This window comes from Ambystoma mexicanum, chromosome 6p, assembly GCF_040938575.1.
Source record: "Ambystoma mexicanum isolate Mex_15411 chromosome 6p, UKY_AmexF1_1, whole genome shotgun sequence".
NCBI lineage: Eukaryota > Metazoa > Chordata > Amphibia > Caudata > Ambystomatidae > Ambystoma > Ambystoma mexicanum.
In genome coordinates this window covers 304,750,396-304,774,629 of record NC_090935.1, presented here as the reverse complement: position 1 = coordinate 304,774,629, position 24,234 = coordinate 304,750,396, and the positions used below count along the sequence as shown (strand labels likewise).

General features: G+C 47.0%; 1 protein-coding gene across 13 annotated transcripts in view; it reads right to left on the bottom strand.

Moving 5' to 3' along the window:
* The window catches only part of NEDD4L (NEDD4 like E3 ubiquitin protein ligase), a 2,900,454-nt gene that overhangs the window by 719,691 nt on the left and 2,156,529 nt on the right, over window positions 1-24,234 (bottom strand). For all 13 annotated transcript variants that reach the window (XM_069627054.1, XM_069627053.1, XM_069627056.1 and 10 more), the window contains 2 exons: window positions 5,035-5,089; window positions 3,434-3,492 (listed from right to left, as the gene is read on the bottom strand). In XM_069627054.1, coding sequence (XP_069483155.1) covers window positions 3,434-3,492; window positions 5,035-5,089 — 114 coding nt within the window. The remainder of the gene's footprint in view (window positions 1-3,433; window positions 3,493-5,034; window positions 5,090-24,234) is intronic.

The window sequence follows — 24,234 nt, the reverse complement described above, 5'->3', positions numbered from 1 at the left end:
TCTCAATGGCGTGATCTTCATCATCTTCTCCTTCAGTCTGTAAACTGTAGGTTGACATATCTAGTAGATTTTCGTCGTTTTCGACTTCCTCCTCGATCGTCACTGGTGTTTGTTTTTCTTTCCTCTTTGGTTTTCTCTGTCTGTCTGGACTTATCTTTAGGTAGTTCTTCTGTGGCCGTTGTTATTCTGGCCTCACTGGAGCTTCGTTTTGCTGGGGGATTATAACAGCTGGCTCCTCCTCTCCAGTATAGCAATGAATAACAGACTGCTCCACACAGGAAACACTCTGTCCACTCCGCTCCGCAGCGCATCTCTTACCTGGTCCATCGGCTGTCACCAACGCCTCGCGCTGCATTCCGGCATCTGAAAGACAAAGGCTTACCTACTCTTCGCATGCTCCGGAGGTCTTCGCACTGCATTCCGGCATCTGAAAGACAAAAGCTTACCAGCTCTTCGCACGCTCCGGAGGCCTTCGGCGCTGCATCCCGCATCTGAAAGACAAAAGAAGGTGCGTTTAAAGACATTGGGCAACTTTATTACTCACGTGCCATTACTCCTTCCCACGCCGAATCCAGTGGGTATTCCAGCACCCTTCAGCTTCTCTAAAGCTCCGAACTTGTACCTGCAAGATAAAAGGGACAGTTAGTGCGCATCGTGAAGCAGGCTACAAGCGCTTACTTACGTGCTTCCAGGCGCTTCTATTCCTCACGCGGGTTCGATCCTCAACTCTCATCAGCCCGCCATCCGCCATCGCCGGAACCCTGCAAAACAAGAGATATCATTACAAAAGACTTTTAAGACATTTGAAGTGCCCAGAACTTACCGTTCGTGCAGTTAACGATGGACAGCAGTCCTCTGAGGTCAAGAGGCCTGCCCCCTTATCCAGTGAAGAAACTGGTTACGGCACCCTGCCCCGAGGCAGATGGAGAGCTCGGCGTTCACTTACCTAAGGTGAGGGCGTTAACCTTTGGGGTTCTGCAGACATCTTACTCTTCGAGTCAGACATACAGTGCACAGAGGTCCAGCCCAAAGAGCCAACCGTGTGTTACACATCACCTTTGAAGATACGGCATTCACCCAGTCAAGACCGGCGCCTCTGCGGGAATCAGGTGAGCGTTACACCCGGAAAGCACGCCTGGTTTTACCAGGCGTGCGATCCGGTTCCCACGATGGGAAGCTCGTAATCGGTGCTCCCGGATTGAAGGGGGCCGGTCCCGTACCGGCCCCCTTCAATCCGGGAGCGCCAGGGTTATAATGAGGACTTAAGTGTGGAAATTGCTAACATTCACAATTCCATCTCAGTCTCGGTTTGTGGTTCTATCTAAATGTGGTATTCGAGAAATGTATCTAAGTGAGGTAATTGTTAGCATTCATGTTGCATCTAGAGCCTATCTAGTGCAGGCTAATGTTCACAATTCTAGCACGGTGTGGCATTGCTAACCTTCACAATTTAGTCAGGGTCTGGCATAGGCCAATGCTCACAGTTCTAACCAGATTTGACATTACCAACAGTCCCAATTCTGTCTGGGTCTAGCGCAGGCTAATGTTCACAATTCTAACCAAGTGTGGCATTGCTAACATTCACAATCCTGTCTGGGTCTGGCGCAGGCTAATGTTCACAATTCTCTCTAAATGTTGGACTACTTAACATTCTAATGCTCACAATTCTAACCAACTGTGGCATTGCTAACAATCACAGTTCCGAGGTAAGGTAACAGTTCCGAGGTAAGGTAATGTTGAGTGGCAGGGTTTTCCGGAGTACAGTAATTGCTCTACTCCCCACCCATGCCACACTTATTTTGGTGGTTGCCGCTGGGTGCCGGCTAGTCGCTGGCTTCATTGGCTTCCCCTGCGGACACCTGCTGACACGATATGAAGCCACCTCTCTTTTGAGCCGCCCTTTGCCGGGGGCCCTTAGCCGCAGGGGCTGCACGGGCAGAGGGCGGCCCTGCAAAGGACAGTTAGGGCTTGGGCAACATGGCCGCAGAGCCAATCACAGCTGGGTATGGTGGAGTGGGCATGGGGGTGGGAGGGTTGTGGAAAGAAGGAAGAGGGTGCGGGCTCGGGAAGAAAGGTAAGGGGGAGCCGAGGGCCAGGGGGGTGCTTTTAAACACAAAATAGACAAATTTGGGCCAAAGGACAAAGGCTCCTAGGAACACGCTCACCTGACTTCTTTGTAGGAGAGGAAGCAATTATAGAGAATTCCCAGACCTCACCCAGAAGGAAAGTCTCCCGAAAGGAAACTTTCTGAGATATATGAAGGTAACCAAATTTGCTAGATGTGCCTGCCTGGACTGGCTCGCAGAACCCCAGCCGAATGCACTCCTCACATTCATGTATGACTTAAGATAATGGTTGGAGGCCAGTGTCTATATTGTACAAGGCCCCAATTGAAAGCACAAACATTGACCTTATGAAGCTCAAGACGAGATGGGAAGCAGATCTGGTTGCAGATATCACAGACAAACAGTGCCTATTGGCGCTCAGCCATGTGAAAAATGTGTCGCGCAATGCAAGGTTTCGACTGCTTCAGATCAATGTTCTTCACCGCACATAGATGACCCCGGCTAGGGTTGCTAGATTTAACAATGATACACCATCCAGCTGTCCCTGGTGCGGTCAGGAGAATGCCCACTTAATGCACATGCTTTGGGAATGTGTTCCTGTACAAAGGTTTTGGACTAAAATTAAACATACTTGCGAAAGCGCAGGGATTAGCAGATACAAGTGGACCCCACAGGAATGCATACTAGGTATGTACACTAGAACTAGTAAGCACAAACATGTCTCCAGGTTCATGGCCTTACCCTGTATATTGGGTAAGAGATGCATAGCCATGACTTGGAAGTCGAGTAGAGGTCCACAATTTGAAATATGGCTAAAAGAAATGCAACGCTGGTGTGCAGCTGAAACTACAACATCATGCAACGCTATAAATGTACATGGAGGAGAGGTGGGGCTCCTTTTTGAAGCATGGAAAGCATTAGTCAATTCTGTCCTTTATACCTCTGATGATAAACCACCATGAATTACCCTGGAGAATGACAAGACGTGTGTGTGCCTTTTCTGTAATGTGTGTCTTCCGTGATGCAGACTGTACAACACCCTCCTACTGTGTGAACTGTAATCTGTCAAATATTTGAGACTTAAATGCGGCAAGCTGAAGCCTTGATTGAGAACAAAACAAACACGTACTACATTTGCACAATTGGTTGGTTTTGGGTTTCCTTTCTTTCTTTTGTTTCCTTGCTTCTCCTAGTTTTTTGTTATCCACCTCCCTGTTCTGTTGACCTTTCTGTCAAAAGATTATTGGCCTGTCGTGCTGCATTATATAGTGTTGCGCATGTGCAACTCAAAGTTCTTTAACCACTGTACTTGACAAAAATGCCCATAAACAAATATAAAAAAAATAAATATTGACATGTTTACTTACTGGTCCAGTAATGGCAGGATTCTGGAGTCGGGGATCTTCCCATTGAGTAATTTTGCTATCTGTAATGGAAGATCAACATTTTGTATTAATTTTCCATTATTCGCTCTGATGTCTGTGACCCAAGTGTCTGGCTTACTGAGGGACATTCTGTTACTATAAATTAATGTTTTACAAATGTAAATTCAATCTAAGATCTTATCAGAACATTCCAAAACATGAGTGCATTCACAAACTCATGGGGAACACGTGGAACGAAAAGAAAGACTGATTATCCAGAGGCGACAAGTGAAGCAACTAGTTTAACAACAATGGCCCTTCTTACTAAATGAATCCACTATAGCTTTGAAGAGTGTTAACCAAATAAGTAATTTGGTCTTTTTTGTAAACAGCAGCCACGGTGCACCAAAACCGGATATACACTAGAAGAGTGAGTGGCAAATACTGCAAATTGGAGCCCAAGTTTGAAAAAAGTTAACTATAGGAGAGTAGAAGCCTGCTTTCTTGCATTGAGCCTACTTTTACTTCTATTGTACCTTAACATGCAATTTTCACCACCAGCAGTGACTATATAACAAGTAAAAGGCAACATAGGACAAAATACTGCCCAAGAACAACACTACTGTAAACCACGTAAAAAATGTTAAAGGGAAAATTGATTTTGGATTCTCGGTAGCTATTTGTAAATTATTGAAAATGTTATCTGTCTATTCAGATTCTGATATCACTTAACAGAATATTAGGCAGACTGTGCTAAGGTAAGTATATTCTCTCTACAGCATTTTTTTTCCAATTAAGAATATTGTTTCCCACAGCTGCAATATGCTGTGCATGTTTTCCAAATTCATAGAGCTTTCCCAATGTTGGTCAAATTTGCAGATTGTGTGCCGCTGGAGCGGCTTTGGCCTGGGTTGGTATTTTGTGCGTTGGTTTCAGGGTGTTTCCTTCATGAACATAAAAACAAACCAAGCTAGTAGAAAATGCAAATTAGCGTTTTTTCCCTCAAAAACTGGTGATGTGAGTGGAGGCAACAAATCTACCACAAACCATCAGTTGACTGTAGTAAGAAAAGTGGATACTGATTAATATGTTGGGTGCAAGAAATCATGCCACAAACAGAAAGTAAGGTCAGAACGGTCCTTTTGCCACAAGACCTTCCGATGGCTAAGGAACAACAAGTCATGCCTTTTTGCCCCACCCATTTATAGCCTATTTGACCTTGTGGCTAAAAACATCATTTCTAATCTTATTCTCTATTCCTAAAGTGCACTTAGAGTTGCAATGCATGTCAGTCATGGGTTTATAAATGAAGAAAATGATTCCAAATATCCACATCAAAAAAACAAAAATCACAAAGGGGTAAGTTAATGCTTCAAAAGCTCAAATAACAAATGAGGAGAAAGCCAGACGAGTCAATTCAACACATTCGCTGGAAGTGGTTATACAGTACCGTAGGAGGGAACTAATTCTCGGCTACCAATGTCACCACAAATCAACACTGGGCTTCCTAAATGAAGAGTAGAGTTATAGTGCTTTCAGCTCAGTGCGTATAAAACCACTTTTACAGCAATCCCCACGGAGGAGCAATCCCAGTGCTTACTTACTGTGATCAATATAGAAGGTTCTACCATCCAAATGTATTCTTTCCTCCCACCCGGGCTGAAGGAGAAAAGAAAAAGAGAAGCGTCAGTTGAGTTCTTCAATTCATACTACAGATTTCTGAAGAGAGGTGTGAACTGATTACTGGCTCATATGTTTCATGACGCTGTGGTTCTAGCACATAGTTGGAAGTTACTCACCATACAGACTACTGTACTCCTGATCCAAAGTCTTGTTTGCTCCATACTTATGAGGGTACCGACGACAGACAGACGCCCAAGGACAGCAACGTGCGCTTCACCCTTAAAAATGTTGCAAGTAGAGGCAGCTGCACGTGCAGTGCATGGCCACTCCCTCGTCTCCACCCCACACGTTCCGTTCTGTGCCCTCACTCCCTTTATCCACCAGGAGGTCAAAAATGAATGACTAGGTTATTATAGTGGGATAGAGGGTGGATATATGGAGGAAAGCGACTTCTGGACTAGGAGTATGGTAAACCCTACGATGAGTAACATTTCCTTACTCCCAAGTCCCGTACCCTTTCCTCCATACTTAAGGAAGAGTACCAAGGATTCTGCATCAAGTTAAGGTCCTGCCACCCAAAGATGCTGCACAGAACTGCCAGTTGAACTGGTGTCTGCTCTAGAGCTGCTGTTCAGGGAACAGTGTCTTCAGAATGCCAATTGGGGAAGGCCTGGTGGCCGCTTTACAGATTGCCTCCCATGGGACATGCCTTTGTAAGGATACTGCCGTGTTTTTTGCCCTGTTCAAGTGGCAATGCAGTCCGAATGGGGTGGTGTTTGCCTTGAAGCTCATAACAGCGGGAAATGCAGGACACAATCTATCCTGCAAAGGCAGTTTTTAGTGCTGGTCTGCGCAGGTTGCGACTACAAATCACAACAAAATGAATGCCTGGCACTTAATGAGATCTAGTCCTCTCGAGATACAACCTCAAAGCTCTACAAACATCCAGACATTGCACAATGCTGTCTGCCTCCATCTGGGGGTCCTGAAAGAATACCAGAAGTGAAATGTCTTGGCACATGTGAAATTTAATGATCACTTTTAGGAGAAAAGAAGGGTGAATACAAAGCACCACAATGTCTCTGAAAGGTGATGTAAGGCTCCTCCTAAGGCAGGGCATATAACTAACTGAACCTATGTGCTTATGTTTTTGCCACCAGGAAAGTGGTGCTCCAGGCCACAAGTTGCAAATCCACAGAGGACATATGCTCAAAGTGATATAGACCAATGCCCTCAAGACCATTTAAATCCCATGCCAGAACGGGCCTGCATACAGGCGGGAACAAGTGAAACAGCCCCACAAAATGGTCCTTAATAATGAGATTGGAAAGCCCAATGACTTTCTTTGCTTGACAAGTAGGCACTGTGAAGGCATCATGAAGCAAGACACAAACGGATACAAAGTTCAAACAAATACTTTCATTAACTTAAATGTCAGGATGAGAGAAGGCCTAACTTGCCCTATCCTAAGGTGGGATTTACCAACCTAAAAAAAAAGATGATAGTCTGTATCCTTGAGTTCAATTTAAAAATCTGTCTGTGTCCAAAATCTACGCTTGCCCTCACATCTAAAGATACATAAATCGTAGGGATGTTAGCAACCACGAAAGTTGTGTTAAAAATAAATGTCTGAACTTTTTCTAGCCCCTCTGCTTGTAGTCTAGCCCTTCTTTAAGTTCAAAGTGCCTTCACAAACCAAACCTCGGAGATCCTTTCACCAAGGGTAAAGGTCTCAACAAGGATCTTGGAGTCCTCTTCCCCAAGTTCAACACAGTTCCAAAATAAGGCCTTAGGGCACCTTTCCACAAGTTCAACACAGTTCCAAAATGATATTTAGTTCTCTTGGTTTCCAGTAAGCTTTCCACACCAACTTTGTAGTTCAAATATGGCTTTTCGGTCGAGGCGCAGTTTTCAGACCAAATGGTCCGCACATCACAGGTTGCGCAACTGAAAACCCTTTGCACTTTATTATAGTCACTGGTTCTCTTTACAGTTCCTTGCAGGCACAGGTTCCCTCTTTATACCTGCACAATTTAGCAGTTTGTAGCACTTTCCTCTTTGGCAGCCTTCTACGTTTTTCCTCCACATGACTAACAGCGTTCATTTTGGGGAGACTTTCCTTGCCTCAACACACTGTCACAATTGGCAATAGCGTTTTAGTCATTGTCCTTCTTACTTGGTTTCAAAAAGCCCTGCTTACTGGCTCTCCTTTAATTCCTATTCTCACAATGTTCATTGACTTCTTGATTCGACTTACATTATTGTCAGAATTACATTTCACTTTCCTTTCATTTACCAGATAGGTTTCACGTGCTTCACACAACTTTACTTCAGTATGGTATTCAAAAATTGCAGGCAATATTCAGCAGCTTAGTTGGCTTTGCCCCAATAAACATTTGCCTTTCTCCAATCAGCATCCTCGCCTGCCCAACCTCTAGCCCCAGGAGCGCCCCAGCCTAACTTTCCCTCACCATCACTCACCGGTATTGGGAAACTCCTCTGGGTGCCTTCGGTTCTCTCCTTGGTGTTCCCTCACTCTCGGTCGTCCCATCGGGAGCTTCACAGAGTGTGACTCACCTTATCGGAACCTTTCTGCTGTACGCTGTGGCTCCCTGGAGTCTTCAGTGTCCCCCAGCTCCAGCGGAGGGCAAGTGGCCTTGTATCTTGCAGGACTCTGACCCTTCTCACAGCCTGGTCAGGCTGTAGTGTCTCTCTGCTTGTCCTGCAATGCTCGGTGCCCTTTTGACCTAGCAGGCTCCTTTCTCCACATGGAACACTGTCTCCTGGGCTCTCTCTCTCTCCCAGCTGGACTTCGGCAACCTGGGTTCTCTCTCCCAGCTGGATTCTCTGTCCTTCTGATTTCTTTCGCCTTATACGCACCTGTGGCCTGGCAATTGGCTCCAGGTGTAAGTCCTTTGCCTGACCCCACTTAGTGGGACTTGCATACTTATGTCTCACAGCCCTCTTCCCCGCCTCAGTACTAGAGTGTGTTAGACATGGGGGAATGATAAGAAATGCTTTCCTAAAGCCTATAAAGGCCAGGGGAGGGGAGGGTTGGTTCTCAGAAGTAAAAGGGGATATCATGTCTCGCCTTTAAACCTCTCTGTCATCCTCTTCCTTGCACTATATTGATCATATTTTCTAATGGTTTCCTGGTCAATGGGATGGGAATAACAATATCCCATGCATATATCTGGGATTAAGGGTTCCTCCTGGAATGGAAATGAGGGATACTGCATCTCAAAGGACACCTCATCCCCAACCCCCAACGACCCTCTACCCAGGTGATCCTCCCCCCGCTTCTCCACCCCCAGGGTAAGGATCCAAAAATGACGGCCTTTCCCTGGGCAGCTGAGAAGAGGACTCAAGGGGAGTAGATGTGAGGACGCCCTCAGGTTTCTCACAGAACCCAGAGCAGGAAGGCGGGTTGTAGACAGTGTCCCTGAGTGGACTAGATAGGCAGGAATGAAAACATGCCATAAACTGAAGCTTGGAGAGGATTCTGGTCTCCGTGCAGCATCAAACGTCAAAAGGCATTTCTCTCTATACTGGTATCCGTTGGAAACTTTCCTGGAAGCTGTCACAATAAGGATATATTCTTCTGATAAGCTTAAATGGCCAAACGTCAATGTTTCCGGTACCAAAGCCCCAAAGTATGCAATTCAGGAGAGGTATACTCCATCGCCCCTCCTCATCCTCCGCCTTGCTGGTGAAAAATTGTGAGGTTCATGAGAAGGGGAGGTGGTCCAGATGCCAAATGCAGTAGGTCTGAGAACCAGCGCCTCTTCAGGCAGTGGTGAACTGTCGGGAGAATAGAATCTGACAATTCCTGGACCCACGGAACATCAGAGATAAGAGGCAGTGGGGCAAAGGCATATGCTGACATGTTGCACCAACTGAACAGCGCACCCTAAGGCGTTCTCCCACATTCCCTTCCAATAAGCGTAAAGACAGCACTTTCAATTTCTTTACGTAGCAAAGCGGTTGATTTGCGGCAGCATGTTTCTGGCATAAATCTCTTTCAGAATGTCTGGTTGAAGTTCACAAATGACTGAAGTGGGCTGTTTGAAAGGAGATGTTGAACTGCAGGGTCTATGCCCTATCTGCACTGCCAGTACAGACAGTTGCTGACTTTGCCTTTCTGCTATTTGAGATAAAACAGCTGCATTTTTAACACAGTCACTTTCCTCGTTTGCACATTACTCATGCAATTTCCCCAGTGCTCGTTATGGTCGAAGTCATTTGTTTATTTTTAAATGGGGGTTGCTCACTGAGCTCCCATCTAACACACCCACCACCCCCCCAAAACCCTACCCCCAAACACACAACATGATGTCTCGCCCTATGTACCGGACAGCACAGGAGGAGTGGGGGGCCAAGGTACATGGCTGCAAGGGAGAAGCTGGCTCCATTTGAGTACAACACCCCACGAGGAAAGATTGGAGGAGGTGACACATAACCAGTCCTCCCTGGACACGGACCCCAAATGGACATGCGACTCACGGAGGTGGAAAGAAGGGAGGAGAAAATCATCTTGAAGATGGATGATCTAGAGAATCGCGAGAGGGGCAATAACCTCTGGCTTTTCGGAGTCCCGGAGAAAGAGAGGGAGACCGAGAAAGACTTGTGAAGCGCCTTGTTCGTCATCACCAAACTCATCTTTGACAATGATGCAATGGACAAGGTCAAGATTGAGAGGATACACAGGGCCGGTAGTGCGGCGGGTGGCCCCAGATCTGTTCTTGTTCGCTCTCACAACTATGGCGACAGACTACAAATTCTGAAACAGGCACGGAAGAATGGCTCTATAATGTACGGTTCGGCAAGGGTGATGGTCTTCCAGGACTTGTCCTCCCTCACCCTTGTGAAGCGGAGGCTCTGTGCTACCCAGGTGACTGAATGAAAAGGGAATCTGATACAGGTGGGGGTTTCCTTTTTCCATATTGTTTGAAGTGGAGGGGAGCAAATACAGACTCACTATGGAACAGGAGATTAAGAGGGCTATGAGCGATGTGATCGGAGGAGAGACCCTGCATACCTCAAAGGAACAGAGACCAGACGGGGGCCAGTGGCAAACGCAGGGATCGAGGAGAAGGCGTATAATGGGTTCGCTGAAGCTCAGGAAGCTTAACACTCCCCCGCCTGACACAACAGGTGAAGGCGTGCAGCTATGGGGTGGCTGAGTAATAGATAAAGAGTGTCTTAATGGACTTGGACGTACGGGCCCGGGTAGGTCTTCCTGTTCCCCGCCATGGGTGGGGGCATCAGACGTTATGGTTTTTTAAGGGGTTTGTTGGATTTCTGGGTTTTCCCAATGAAGGGGAGTGTTAAATCATTTTCTAAGGGGGGCATTTGGCGTAACAATTGGTGCAGGTAGGGGGGCTCAAGAATACAAGGTGTGGAAATAAGGGGCTCTTCCGGGGGGTGGGTCCCACAGGTGGTTTGGTATTCACCCGGTGATGTCAACAGGAGGGTCCAAATGTCAGAGGTGTTGTGGTTTTTGGGGTGGGGGCACTGGGAGGCCCACTTGGTACGGGCTGTTCCAGCAGAAGACAAAGGTTTTTGTCAGGTTCTGGCATACGCACGGAGGTCCCAGAGGTGGAGTGAAAGGATCCCTCGGATAGGGATAACATGACCACGCCGGTGGGTAATAGGTCCAGGGGGCGGACACCTACATGTAGGCACCCTGAATGTGAAAAGTTTGAACTCATCCACCAAACGATTCATGGTGGCAGGGGAGTTTCGAAGGCTGGAATTGGACCGAATATTCCTCCAGGAAATAAGGTACTCCAAGGGGGAGGAAAAAAGGTTCCATGAGGGCGGGTAGGGTGAGAGTTCTGTGACTCAGTTCGCCTGAGAAAGGTGGGGGTGGGTGTTTTGGTAACAAAGGGTCTTCAATGGAAGTCACTAAGGTCTGGTCAGATGTGAAGGGGAGGGCTCTGTTGGTCAACATTTTGGTAGAAAGTTCAAGGCATTTGATCATGGGGTGGGGGGCCCTCAATACATAGGCGGATATGGACTTGGATAGGCACGGGAATAGGGCACAGGACCCCCTCCCCCCCAGCCCCTGGACACCACTAGATTCATGACTCCTTGGGAGAGTGGGGGTTGAGGGATATATGGCGCCACCTTCACCCAGGGGCAAGCGGTAACATGTTTTACTCCCCGCCGCATGGGACTTACACGATGATTACTACCTCTACACATGTCGAGAGACATTTGTGAGGAAGCACAGGGCCCGGAGATCATTCCGATCTCATGGTCCGACCATGACATGACGACGGTGGATAACAGTGGATGGGCCTCTCCCCCAAGGGGTCCAAGTGGAGATGCAACAATTCCCTTTGGAAGGACCCCCTGTTCCTTTCGGAACTGAACAGAGGAATCGTGGAATACTTTAAGGTTAACAGTGATTGGGAGGTGGACTTGAGAATTGTGTGGGAGGCAGGTAAGGCCACTTTGAGAGGGATCCTAATTCGGGAAGGTGCCCGCAAAAAAAGAGGGAAAGGGCAGTAGTTGAGTGTTGACTGAGGGAAGAGATAAAACATTTGGAAGCGAAAGCACACAGCCCCTCCGGGAGTCGGGAGGAGAGCATACAGGAGGCGAGGGTTAAGAGGGAGGAACGGAGACTCTTGGAGGAGGAGAAAGTCATCCAAAGCCTACTCTTCCTGAAACAAAAGTTCTATGAGACAGGAGATAAAGCAGATTCCCTACTGGCCGCGAGGCTGAGGGGTCAGCGTGCAGATAAGTGGGTTTCGGAAATCACGGCAAGCGGCATTGGGTCTTACAGGGGAGGGAATTCCAGAGGCTTTTGTAGCCTTTTATGAGAAATTGTATGCCTCAGAGGTTTCCCCCGAAGCACAGGATATTGATGTCTATCTGGAGCCCATTAACCTGCCCAAACTCTCTGAGGAAGAATTCTTTGCGTTGGAGGCTCCCATAATGGAGGAGGTAGTCAGAAAGGTGGTGGCAAGGTTACCCTTGTGGAAGGCACCGGTGGAAGATGGCCTCACTGCATGCTTTTATAGAACTTTAATGCCATTCTTGACCAAGTTGTTCAACAACATACTGGACTCAGGCAGGGCCCTGGAATCCTTCTCCCGCACTCTTATTACACCGATTCCCAAAGAGGGTAAAGATTATCAGAGGTGCGGGGCATATCTGCTGATTTCTCTCCTTAACACAGGCACCAAGTTGTACACCAGGGTGATAACCACTAGATTGGAAGGGTATATGCCTAGATTGATTCACTAGGACCAAGTGGGGTTCATTAAGGGGCGGACACAATGAGGAAGACACTACACCTCATACACTCATCACAAGCTATGAGGGGGGACCCGTTGCTTCTCTCAATAGACACAGAGAAGGCCTTTGATCGGGCAGAGTAGGGTAAAGTTTGGAAGTGGGGAAAAGCTCCTTCGTGTGGTCATGGCGGTGTAAGACATCCCCAATGGCCTCAGTCATGGTGAACGGAGGGTTCTTGCGGTGGTTCGCGCTTGGGAGGGGAACCAAGTAGGGTTCCCCTCCCACATTGTATGCTATGTCGATAGAACCCCTTGCCCAGAGGATTAGGGATGACCCAGGGGTGGGGGGGCATTAAAATGGAAGGGGTGGATTATAAGGTAGCCTTATAAGCAGATGATATGTAGCTACATTTGAGCAACCCTCTGGTCTCGATACCGACGGCACTCCGACTGATCGAGCATTATGCCACCATGGCCGGATTGAAAATGAATAGAGCAAAGTCAGTTCTTTTTCCCTTGGACAGAGAGGGACGGGGATATTGAGAGGTGCACCCCACTTGGGTTGGAGGCTAATGTGACCGTAAGGCAGTACTTTGGCATCAATTTCACCAGGGACATGGCAGGCTTATTTGATGTCAACTTTCCCCCGCTGAAGGTGCATATACACTCTGATATTGTGAAATGGCAAACTATTACAATCTCATGGTTGGGACGTCTCAACGCACTAAAAATGGTGATCCTCCCGAGGCTACTATAATTATTTCCAATGCTACCAATACGCATTCCAGAGGTTCTGTTCCCTGGGAGATACAGGGGGCACTTCATAGGTTCAGCTGGCAGGGGAGAATCCCTAGGGCTACCCTGATGTTACCAACAGAGAAGGGAGGGGTCGGCCTACTGGAGGTGCGGCTCTATTACAAGGCAGCCCAGCTTAGAATTCTGATTCCCCAACGGAGGTACCTGGTAGACCAACAATGGGTGGCAATGGATAATTTTCACCTGAGCCCGGGAATGGCTGTGGATACCAGGAACTGCCAATGAGAATCCGGGAGCATACCAGCCTGAGCACTATATGGCCTAACTGGAGACAGGGGGTGGAAATGAAGGGGGTCACTACGTGGCTGTCGTCCTTGGGTCACCTCTGGGTACCGGGAGATAGAGACACCATTCCCAACCCGGGCGAATTTCAGGAATGGTTGGAGGCCGGCCTAGAGAGGATAGGGCTGCTTTTCAGGGTGGTGGGGGCACTTTTGTCAACATTACGGACCTTGAGGCGGCCTTGGGTACAGGGAAACTCTCAGTGTTCCTGCAGCTAAAAGGGGCCCTCACGGATCCGAAAGTCAGGGACAGGACGGGAAGGGAGCTCTCCCCGTTTGAGAAATTAATGGACAGGCGCACAGTAATGATAGGGCTAATTTCAGCCATGTACTGGGCCTTGGTTGGGGCGGGAGGTGGGACCACAGAGAAATTGAGAGGGCGATGGGAAAGAGACCTAGGGGTGGAAGTTGATGAGACTGTCTGGAACCAGATTTGCAGGAGGGATACCAAGACGTAATTATACTGCCAGTACAGGCAGCATGCTATTAAGATTCTCCATAGGTGGAAGTTTGACCCTGTTAGTCTGTCAAAGATGTTCCCCGATACCAGTCCTATGTGCATGACGAGTTGTAAAGGGAGAGCCGATTATTGGCATAGGTGGTGGGGTTGTCCCAGGATACAGGTGTTCTGGGATGAGCGCCTTGGATGGATTACGGATCTAGAAGGGTTACCCAGAGATAAAAATCCCCTGCTGGTTTTGTTTGGGATAGAGTGAGTGGATGGGGTATGCTCCAGGCTTCCAGAAATGGCAGCATCCTTACTGCTGGCTGCAAGGGCGTGCATTACCAACTAAAATTTCAATTCCTCTGTCTTGTCTAAAAATCTCTCCATGACCTCGCCCCCCCCTCCATCTCTCTTCCCTCCTCTCATTTTACTCTCCCTCCTGCTCTCTCCGCTCAGTTGATCTCTACCTTCTCATTGTACCCCCAGCCCCATGTGCTTCCTCACGCTTCTGCTCCTTTCAACTCTTGGCCCCCCCTTCACTGAACTCTTGGCCCCCCCCTTCACTGAACTCCCTACCTCTTTCTATCCATTTCACTCCTACCTACTCATCCTTCCGCTCCTCTCTGAAAGCCCTTCTTCTCCACTCCCCCCTGACTCTCCTTCCCTACCTCTCTCCCCCGCAAACCCCCTGCCCTCCTTCCCTTCCACTCCCCTCCCCTCCTTCCCCCTCCTCCTGCTGACCTCAATTCAGACATAGAAACCACAAAGGGGCATAGGAGGTCATCAGGGGGCTCCCCCCTTCACTTCCCCCTCCTCGCACTTCCTCCCTCTCCCACCGACCTCAAACCAGACATTGAAACCTTCCTTACCTACCCTCCTCTCCCCTCCCCCCTCTTCCCCTCCTTTTAAGTAAATTGTTCTACATACTGTATCACTGGTTTGTTTCAGGTTTGTAAATATGCTTCTTTCATTATTATACCTTGTTGTTATACTGTAAAGCGCTTTGGAGTAAAGTGCTATATAAACTGAAACATAAACATTACCACCAAATGGAAAAATGAACACACCCAGCAGGAGAGAGTGGGCCAACGTGGCCTAGAGGATTTACACGATGGAAACAATCACTGCTGGGCTCCATGGAGGGTCGGGCCGATGGAGATGTACCCCTTTATTATCAAATATATGACTCCAGACCAGCAGACGGGATAGAACGAGGTGGAACTCGCCAGTGAAGGGGTCAACATGTGGAGGGGAAGAAATGGGGGGGCAATGGAGGGGTGTCAGTTTGGTTTGGGGTGGGAATCTGGAGTAAGGGGGGAGGCGAAATGGGGGGCCTAAATGTGGACTATTAACCGGATGAAGGCCATGGAATCTGAACATTGGAGGAATAAACTGTACCAAGGGTGAAGCAAGGGGGGGGAGGGCAGAGGTAGAAAGAGGAGAAGTTGGTGGGGTTTTTCCGTCATCGATGTGTTCTTCTGTCTTTTGAAGCATTAATGTTGTAAGGTTGTAATATTACGTCCCTCTGCAAAATAAAATAAAACTAAAGGTGAAGAAAAAAACACACAGCATGTGGACAAAACTGTCACCACATTGCCCGTAAGGTTCATAAGCGTGGCGAGAAGAATTAACGGCTCAGGAAAATCATCAGTTTTCAGTTCCAGAAAATGTATATGCTCTTCTGCCTCTTGTGGACTCCAAACACTGCAAGTTTGTAACCCTCCTGGGGTGGAGGACACCCGGATGAGGGGGCCAAATCGGCACATGCAAATGAGTTTACATCCACAGAGGCTAGCTAGTTGGCCGGGTGCGAAAAACCTGAATCATCGGCAGGATTATCATCTTCAACTTTTCTTGGGGTTTCATGCAAAAAGGGCTGGTGCCGTTTGGCTGTTCGGCGTGGACGGCTGCCGGATGACAAAAAAAATAAATAAGTCCATTAAACAATTGTCAAGCAGTCTGTTCTTCACCTGTAGTGCAAGTAAGATCCACTGCTTGCCTAGAATACAGCTAAAATACATAATGACATTTTGCTTTTTATTTTGAAGCTCTGTGACACCGTACTCGTGCTAAGAAGAGTACGGGGAAATTAAAGTAAGGTGTAAGAAGGGACGCTTCACAACCTAACGGCAGGCTTGCTCTCCATCTTACTCCCTTCTACCAGAGACTGTGGGGTTTGCATTCAAGTTATTTTTTCCTCCAATCTCTTTGATCTGGTCTGAACGCTCCACTGTTAAAGAACTGGTCTTGTGATCGCGTCCCTGCGTTTGTACCTGGGCACTGTCATCCTTTGATACAATCTCCCCGGAGACTGCGGGGCTCGTACGCTACCTTTTTTTACGAGTACTTTGATCCGGTGTTTGGGTCATCTAACTGTCGACAGCTATGAGGGTTGGCCTACGAAGCCAAAAAGAAACACCATCCTATCTGGATGCCATCTTACCGGATCCTGTGGGTAGCAGTCATCTGCCTTCAGTCAGGGGTAAGTACTGGTCCCCCACTATGGGTCAACCTCTCTCTGTGCTCTGCCACCCCTCTGCCATACACCTTCGGATTCAAAAGAGGGCCTGTCATCTACTTTCTCGACGGCCCAGCAATTGCCATCAAATCATAACAGGCACTGATACCCGGCTTATTCTCATAAAGTGCTGATTCATAATTCTGAAACTGTGGGTGCTTTTACTATTCCTGCCATTCCTAATGGAAGACTGTATCCTAAAACCCCCAAACAAAAAAAACTGATGCAGCCTATACCGGGACAAACCTTTATGGATGATTACATCCTGCAAGCGACCTCAACAAGTATAGAAATTAAACTACCAAAAGCATTCAGATGCAATGCCATGTTGGACAACTCAGCCATGACTACCCAGGACTTCTTTGGTGGCAATAATAATATTACCGACATCAGTATCAGTGCAGACAAAGCTATGGACTTGCCTTCTGCTGGCGAAACCCCTCAGAGCCTAAAGCCAGAGATTATGGGTGGACCCACTCAAAATACACCAACTGCCCTCACAAACATCATTGAGGAGACAGACGCGGCTAAAGCAATTCCCACTGAGGATGCAAGTACTTGGGAAGACAACCAGGTGCACAAGGAATCCCCAAGACTACATCATACTCTCAAAGATCTGGATGAACGCATTGAACTAACTCATCTGACAGTTTTAGCCCTAAATGTGGTGCTCAGCTCTTTTGTTGAACTGTACGATAACATTTGGGATGTACTAAAAAACTTGCAAAGATTAATAGCAGAAGTTAACTCTAAAATTGACTGTATTGGCACAGACATTCTTGTGGAGTTGACCAACAAAGTTGATTGGATTGGGGCTGAATTGTACCGGAGGCCAACAGCACAGGCCCAGCTATTAGGCTTATATGGTGGCTTATCCACCTCAACTGCTTCGCAGACGTTGCCAACAAGAACTAAGATAATAGAAATCTCGGATAGCGCGGCCCCACCAGATGCCCCTACGACAGGTCCAACGCTGGTGCCAAGCAACGAAGTAGGTGCTGACTGTCCTCCTATGATGACTACATCCCCTCCTAATTCGAATGCCATTGCGAACCATGCTCCATCTGTGGCTTCGACTCAGGGCGGAATTTCGGAGATTGGTGCACGTAAAAAAATTCCTGCCCTACGTAAGCCAAGATCTATTAAGTGTAAAATGGCAATGAGACATCCTAGCCTAGCGCTTGCTGATGCAACTGCACTCTCTCTATTCAAACCTAACCTCTGAGCAATTTCATAGGGGTTGGGGAACCCCGCTGCCACCTGACTGAAACCAAAGCTGGTCAATTCAATTGCCCAAACTGACATGCCAATCCCTTCCAACATGCAATTTCCCTGTGATGTGTTAAAGGGCAACCTTGACATTCCCTTGGAGATTGCGAAGATCGCAGGGTCGGATGCTCTTCTATTGCCATTGAACCAACTCCCGCCAGCCCCTTCGGTTCCGCGATGGGGATGTGGGCTTGGGAAAACCAAGATCCTTGATAAATATGTTATATCATTGGTCCCAACTATGGCCCAGGGGTTTGGCCTCTATCCTGCCTGTGACCCTCCTCCATCTTTTGTGAATCAGCCTAAAGGCTCTACAAATGCTCAACGCCCTGGGGATGTGAACATCGGTGGACCATCTCTGCCGCCAATATGGGGCCCCCACAGGACACCGCCTTTATGAAGAGGAAACCTAACCATCTTCAATCCTCTGCACCGTCTTTGGACTCAGGGGTGGGGGAAGTTCCAGGAGGATAACATTCCTCCAGCAACCCTGTATCCATCCATCTCTTCAGGTATAAGAGATCTGGTGGAACGGCTTCATAAACCATCTTCTAGGCCCCACTCCCAGCCCAATTTTCCTTTCCTTCAAGGACCAAGCCTAAAAGGTTCCCAAAGCCAACTTCTCTCCACCCTGCAGGGCCACTCACGCAACAACATCTCTAACAAGAAACCGCTGAATTTAATCAGAATAAAGAGCCTGCTGGACTTGGAAATACCAATCTGCATGAACAGATGTAATGTCTTGACTATATTTGCAGAAATACCCGCTCTTTCCCTGATCTCATCTAAGGACATTGCCAGGGTGGCCTTGCCGGACCGAGAGTGTCGGGATATTAGCCTGCTACTTCTCTCATCTCCTTTAGGTAAGGAACGGACCCTTACTCAGACGGGGCCTCTGAGAGGCTTGGGCTTCGATGTGGAACCCAGACTATCTTGGGAAGCAGAGAGGTTTGACTCAGCTTTCGTCCACCCAAATTCTAAACCTTTTGTTGACCCTCTCTGTGGGGTGCGCAAGATTGGGCAGAAGTAAAGAAACCTGTAAAACAGCAGGTTTCAGATGTTGATTGGGCTACCATTATCTCGACCCTGTGGCAGAAACTCGCCCCCTAGCCGGTCCATCTCTGGGACGGAGCCGAGTGGTGCTTCTGATCTATGCCTCAAGTCATGGAATTCTAGAGGCAACCTCCATCTATTTACCAATACAGATTGCCTGTTGCTGTTGAGAGATGCCAATATCGTATGCCTTCAAGAGACCTGGATGACCACAACCCCATAGTTAGATGGTTACCAAATCTACGACCAGCTGGCCTGACAGAATTTGGGGGGTAGACCAGCAGGAGGTCTTCTGATCGCTGTCGAGAACTGCTTAGGCCTCGAGGGTAATGCTCTTTTGGGCCTGCCCTTTGGGGCTCTGGGAGTGGAACTTTCAGCTACAACTGGCGACTTGAAGTTATTAATTGTTAATATCTATTGGCACAGTGGTATGCCGGTGGCCGATGCTTTTGTGACAGCTATTTCTCACGCTATACTTAATTGGTCCTCCACTAATGACTCTGGGTATGTTCTGTAAGCATGAGATTTAAATTGTGATTGTGTATTTGAGAAACCTCCATGGGAAATTTGTAAGATGAACATGGTGGCCCTATGTCCCTCTAAGAAAAAACAAGCGGGTTATGTATGGTATGTTGAGCTGGGCAATATTGGATTACAGCCCCTGGTGGGCTATTCAAAACTCCAAATTGACAATTCCACTTGGCGTACCTGGCGACGTGGAGACTCCACCTCCATGCTTGATTACATCTTTCTGGATGACCATCTATTTAAAAGATGCACATCGTTCACAATTATTATGAATAACTGGAGTGATAATGGTATCTTAACAGCCACCTTTAAGCTAAACTATCTTTACGGAACATTGCAGACTCAAGTACAGGTTCCACCAAATTCATCTGGTACTGCCGTTCGATGGACACCAAAAAACATTGACACCCTTAATCAAAATCTAAGGGCAACGCTCAATCAAACTAGTGGAAAATGGCCACTTTCAACACCTCGGCTGTCATGTCTCTTGTGAAGGCAGCGGTAGATGAATTGGGTAAACGGACTGTTAGTTCTGTTCCTGTTGTTCGGCATACCCACTGTTACAACTCTGACTTAGCGCTGGCTAAGACGACCATGCATAAAGATTTTAGGACACTCGGGTCATTAAATCTTGATGGGGCCATAATAACTGGAGCTATTAGAAAGATTAAACAAACATCCAAAAATGTGTGTAAATCACTTAAGCATCGACTTTTACAACAGGATGCTGAACTAATGATGCAGATTCTTGCTAGGTCGAATGTGGGGGCATTTTGGTCCATTGTTAATGGACAAGATACCCACTCGGCTACTACCCTATCAAACCCGATTCTGGAACAAATATGGTTGGACTTCTACATCAATAATTTGCTCTTAAACCATCTCAGGGGAATGATAATTTCATAGTCAGTATATCAAATTGTCCCACTTCTAAATTGGAGTATTCCATTGAGATCGATACTATCCTGAGCTTAAACAGAAAATGTAAAAGATCTAGAATCCGTGGTTGAATTTAGAAGTGCGCCTAATATCCGCTCTGTGCCCTCGTTGAATTTAGAAGTGTGCCTGACTTCCCCTTTGTGCCCTGGTTGAATTTAGAAGTGTGCCTAATATCCTCTTTGTGCCCTGGTTGAATTTATAAGTGTGCCTAATATCCGCTCTGTGCCCTGGTTGAATTTAGAAGTGTGCCTGATATCCTCTTTGTACCCTGGTTCAACTTAGAAGTGCGCCTAATATCCTCTTTGTGCAACGTTGAATGTAGAAGTGTGCCTAATATCCTCTGTGTGCAAAGTTGAATTTAGAAGTGTTCCTAATAGCGTGCCCTGGTTGAATGTAGCCCTGTGCAAAGTTGAATCTAGAAGTGTGCCTAATAGCGTGCCCAGGTTGAATTTAGAAGTGTGCCTAATAGCATGCCCAGGCTGCATTTAGAAGTGTGCCTAATATCCTCTCTGCAAAGTTGAATTTAGAAGTATGCCTAATAGCGTGCCCCGGTTGACTTTGAAGTGTGCCTCTGTGCAAAGTTGAATTTAGAACTGTGCCTAATAGCGTGCCCAGGCTGAATTTAGGAGTGTGCCTAATAGCCGCCCTGGTTGAATTTAGAAGTGTACCTAGTACCTCTCTGTGCAAAGTTGAATTTAGAAGTGTGTCTAATATCCTCTCTGTGCAAAGTTGAATTTAGAAGTGTGCCTAATAGCCGCCCTGGTTGAATTTAGAAGTGTGCCTAATATCCTCTCTGTGCAAAGTTGAATTTAGAAGTGTGTCTAATATCCTCTCTGTGCAAAGTTGAATTTAGAAGTGTGCCTAATAGCCGCCCTGGTTGAATTTAGAAGTGTGCCTAATATCCTCTTTGTGCAAGGTTGAATTTAGTAGTGTGCCCAATATCCTCTCAGTGCAAAATTGAATTTAGAAGTGTGCCAATATCCTCTCTGTGCAAAGTTGAATTAAGAAGTGTGCCTAATATCCTCTCTGCAAAGTTGAATTTAGAAGTATGCCTAATAGCGTGCCCCGGTTGACTTTGAAGTGTGCCTCTGTGCAAAGTTGAATTTAGAACTGTGCCTAATAGCGTGCCCAGGCTGAATTTAGGAGTGTGCCTAATAGCCGCCCTGGTTGAATTTAGAAGTGTACCTAGTACCCTCTCTGTGCAAAGTTGAATTTAGAAGTGTGTCTAATATCCTCTCTGTGCAAAGTTGAATTTAGAAGTGTGCCTAATAGCCGCCCTGGTTGAATTTAGAAGTGTGCCTAATATCCTCTCTGTGCAAGGTTGAATTTAGAAGTGTGCCTAATATCCTCTCTGTGCAAAATTGAATTTAGAAGTGTGTCAATATATCCTATCTGTGCAAAGTTGAATTAAGAAGTGTGCCTAATATCCTCTCTGTGCAAGTGTGCCTAATAGCGTGCCCTGGTCGAATTTAGAAGTCAACTTAATATCCTCTCTGTGCAAAGTTGAATTTAGAAGTGTGACTAATATCCTCTCTGCGAAGTTGAATTTAGAAGTGTCCCTAATAGCGTGCCCTGGTTGACTTTGAAGTGTGCCTCTGAGCAAAGTTGAATTTAGAACTGTGCCTAATAGCCGCCCTGGTTGAATTCAGAAGTGTGCTAATATCCTCTCTGTGCAAAGTTGAATTTAGAAGTGTGTCTAATATCCTCTCTGTGCAAAGTTGAATTTAGAAGTGTGCCTAATAGCCGCCCTGGTTGAATTTAGAAGTGTGCCTAATATCCTCTTTGTGCAAGGTTGAATTTAGTAGTGTGCCCAATATCCTCTCAGTGCAAAATTGAATTTAGAAGTGTGCCAATATCCTCTCTGTGCAAAGTTGAATTAAGAAGTGTGCCTAATATCCTCTTTGCAAAGTTGAATTTAGAAGTGTCCCTAATAGCGTGCCCTGGTTGACTTTGAAGTGTGCCTCTGAGCAAAGTTGAATTTAGAACTGTGCCTAATAGCCGCCCTGGTTGAATTTAGAAGTGTGCCTAATATCCTCTCTGTGCAAAATTGAATTTAGAAGTGTGCCTATTATCCTCTCTGTGCAAAATTGAATTTAGAAGTGTGCCTAATATCCTCTCTGTGCAAAATTGAATTTAGAAGTGTGCCTATTATCCTCTCTGTGCAAAGTTGAATTTAGAAGTGTGCCTAATGGCCGCCCTGGTTGAATTTAGAAGTGTGCCTAATATCCTCTCTGTGCAAAACTGAATTTGGTTGCCTAATATCCTCTCTATGCAAAGTGGAATTTAGAAGTGTGCCTAATATCCTCTCTGTGCAAATTTGACTTTAGAAGTTTGCCTAATAGCATGCCTTGCTTGAACTTAGAAGTGTGCCCAATATCATCTCAAGCCAAAGTTGAATTTAGAAGTGTATATAACATTCACTTTGGCATAGCAGAACATAGACAGTGTCCCCAATAAGCGTCACTGTGCCAAAGTCTTGAAAGTCTGCCCTATAGCTTATCTGTGACATAAATATATTTACAAAGTCCCTACAGCTTAGCTTATCAGTGTCATAAGTGCAATCAAAACCCTGCACTACAGCACATCTGTGCCATAAATTGCATAAAATATTTGAATTTAGAAAGTTTACCCTATACCATATCTGTCATAATTGCATTTGAAAGTTGAATTTAGAAAGTTTACCCTACAGCATAGCTGTATCTTAACTGCATTTAGAAAACCCTCCTAATCTTCACTTAAAAGTGCACCTAAAAACAATATCTGCGGTGCTGTTACACTGAAAACTCCGCCTAATAGCATATCTGTACCCCAGCTTGCTAGAAGAAAGTCCACCTAACAGCATAACTGGGCTGTAGTTGCAACTAGATAGTCTGACTAATAACATATTCTATGGTCTACATTTCAAAACTGCCTAAAGGCACATCTGCTTCCTAGTTTGCAGTTAGAACATTAAAACTTAGTATACGTGAATAATATCACCCTGCTTGGTTGAAACCTGAAACCTTGAATAATCTCATACAGCGATATCACAGTCACTAACTAGGAGTGCATCCAATCCACAAAGGTCTACCGGAAGCGACCGCCGTGCACCGCCCCCCTCCTGCCAGCCCTACCTCTCGCCCCCCCAATTCATCCCAACCCCCACCCCATCCGCTACCCATCCCCTTTCCAAACACCAAGCCAGAGGGGCACGATGGTGAGCCAACCACCCCAAGACCACTGCTCCTCCAAACTCCTCCACTGATCAGCCTACTAAGATCATAACCGCTCTCCTCACTAGCCTCCCAGGCACACCCTGTCCAGCAATCATGCACCCCGCGCTTTTCCCATCAACCCCCACCAACATCCCCCCCGACCACACTCCTTCCCCTCCCTAAAAACTGCACGCCTAGCCCTAGCAAGAACGGAAGCCTTGTCCCTCTCCCCCTCTGACCCCCTTCCCTCTCGCACACACCAATCGCAACAAAGACACTAAAGAGGAAACGTACCTGGTTCCCCTCAATCTCTCAGCACTCATTGCCCCCGTCTCGACCCACCACCGCACTCCCCCATTCACCTCCTTCCCCCCACACCTCACCCTGCCTGAAACCCCTCTCCCTCGATTTCTCACCAACCACAACTGAAACTCCTAACCCCCCACACCCCACCTTCAATTCCCCCGTGCCAAACCCAGTCATCTCAACACACGCGTTCATCCACTCCCACCCGAAACCCACCAAATTTTCTGTTCGCCCTCTCTTCCCATCGACCATCATCCACCCCACACCTCTCCAGTTTCCACCCTCTCCTCCCCACCCCCATCTCTGCAGCTCTGACAGCAACCTCCTCTACCGAAGTGAATTGCATCCTATTTAATCCCGATCCATAGCAAAAAACAGACATAGCATCTTTGACCTCCTCACCTCTGACAAACCAGACCTGGTCATCACCGAAACCTGGTTCTCTGACGACTTCGCCCCTATCGCCAATGAAGCCTCCACCACCCCTGACTACTCCCTCATCCCACTGAACCGTCCCTCTTGAGGAGGAGGAATAGCATTCACCTTCAAGTCTCACTTCCACGCCTCAATCATCGACAACCAACCTTC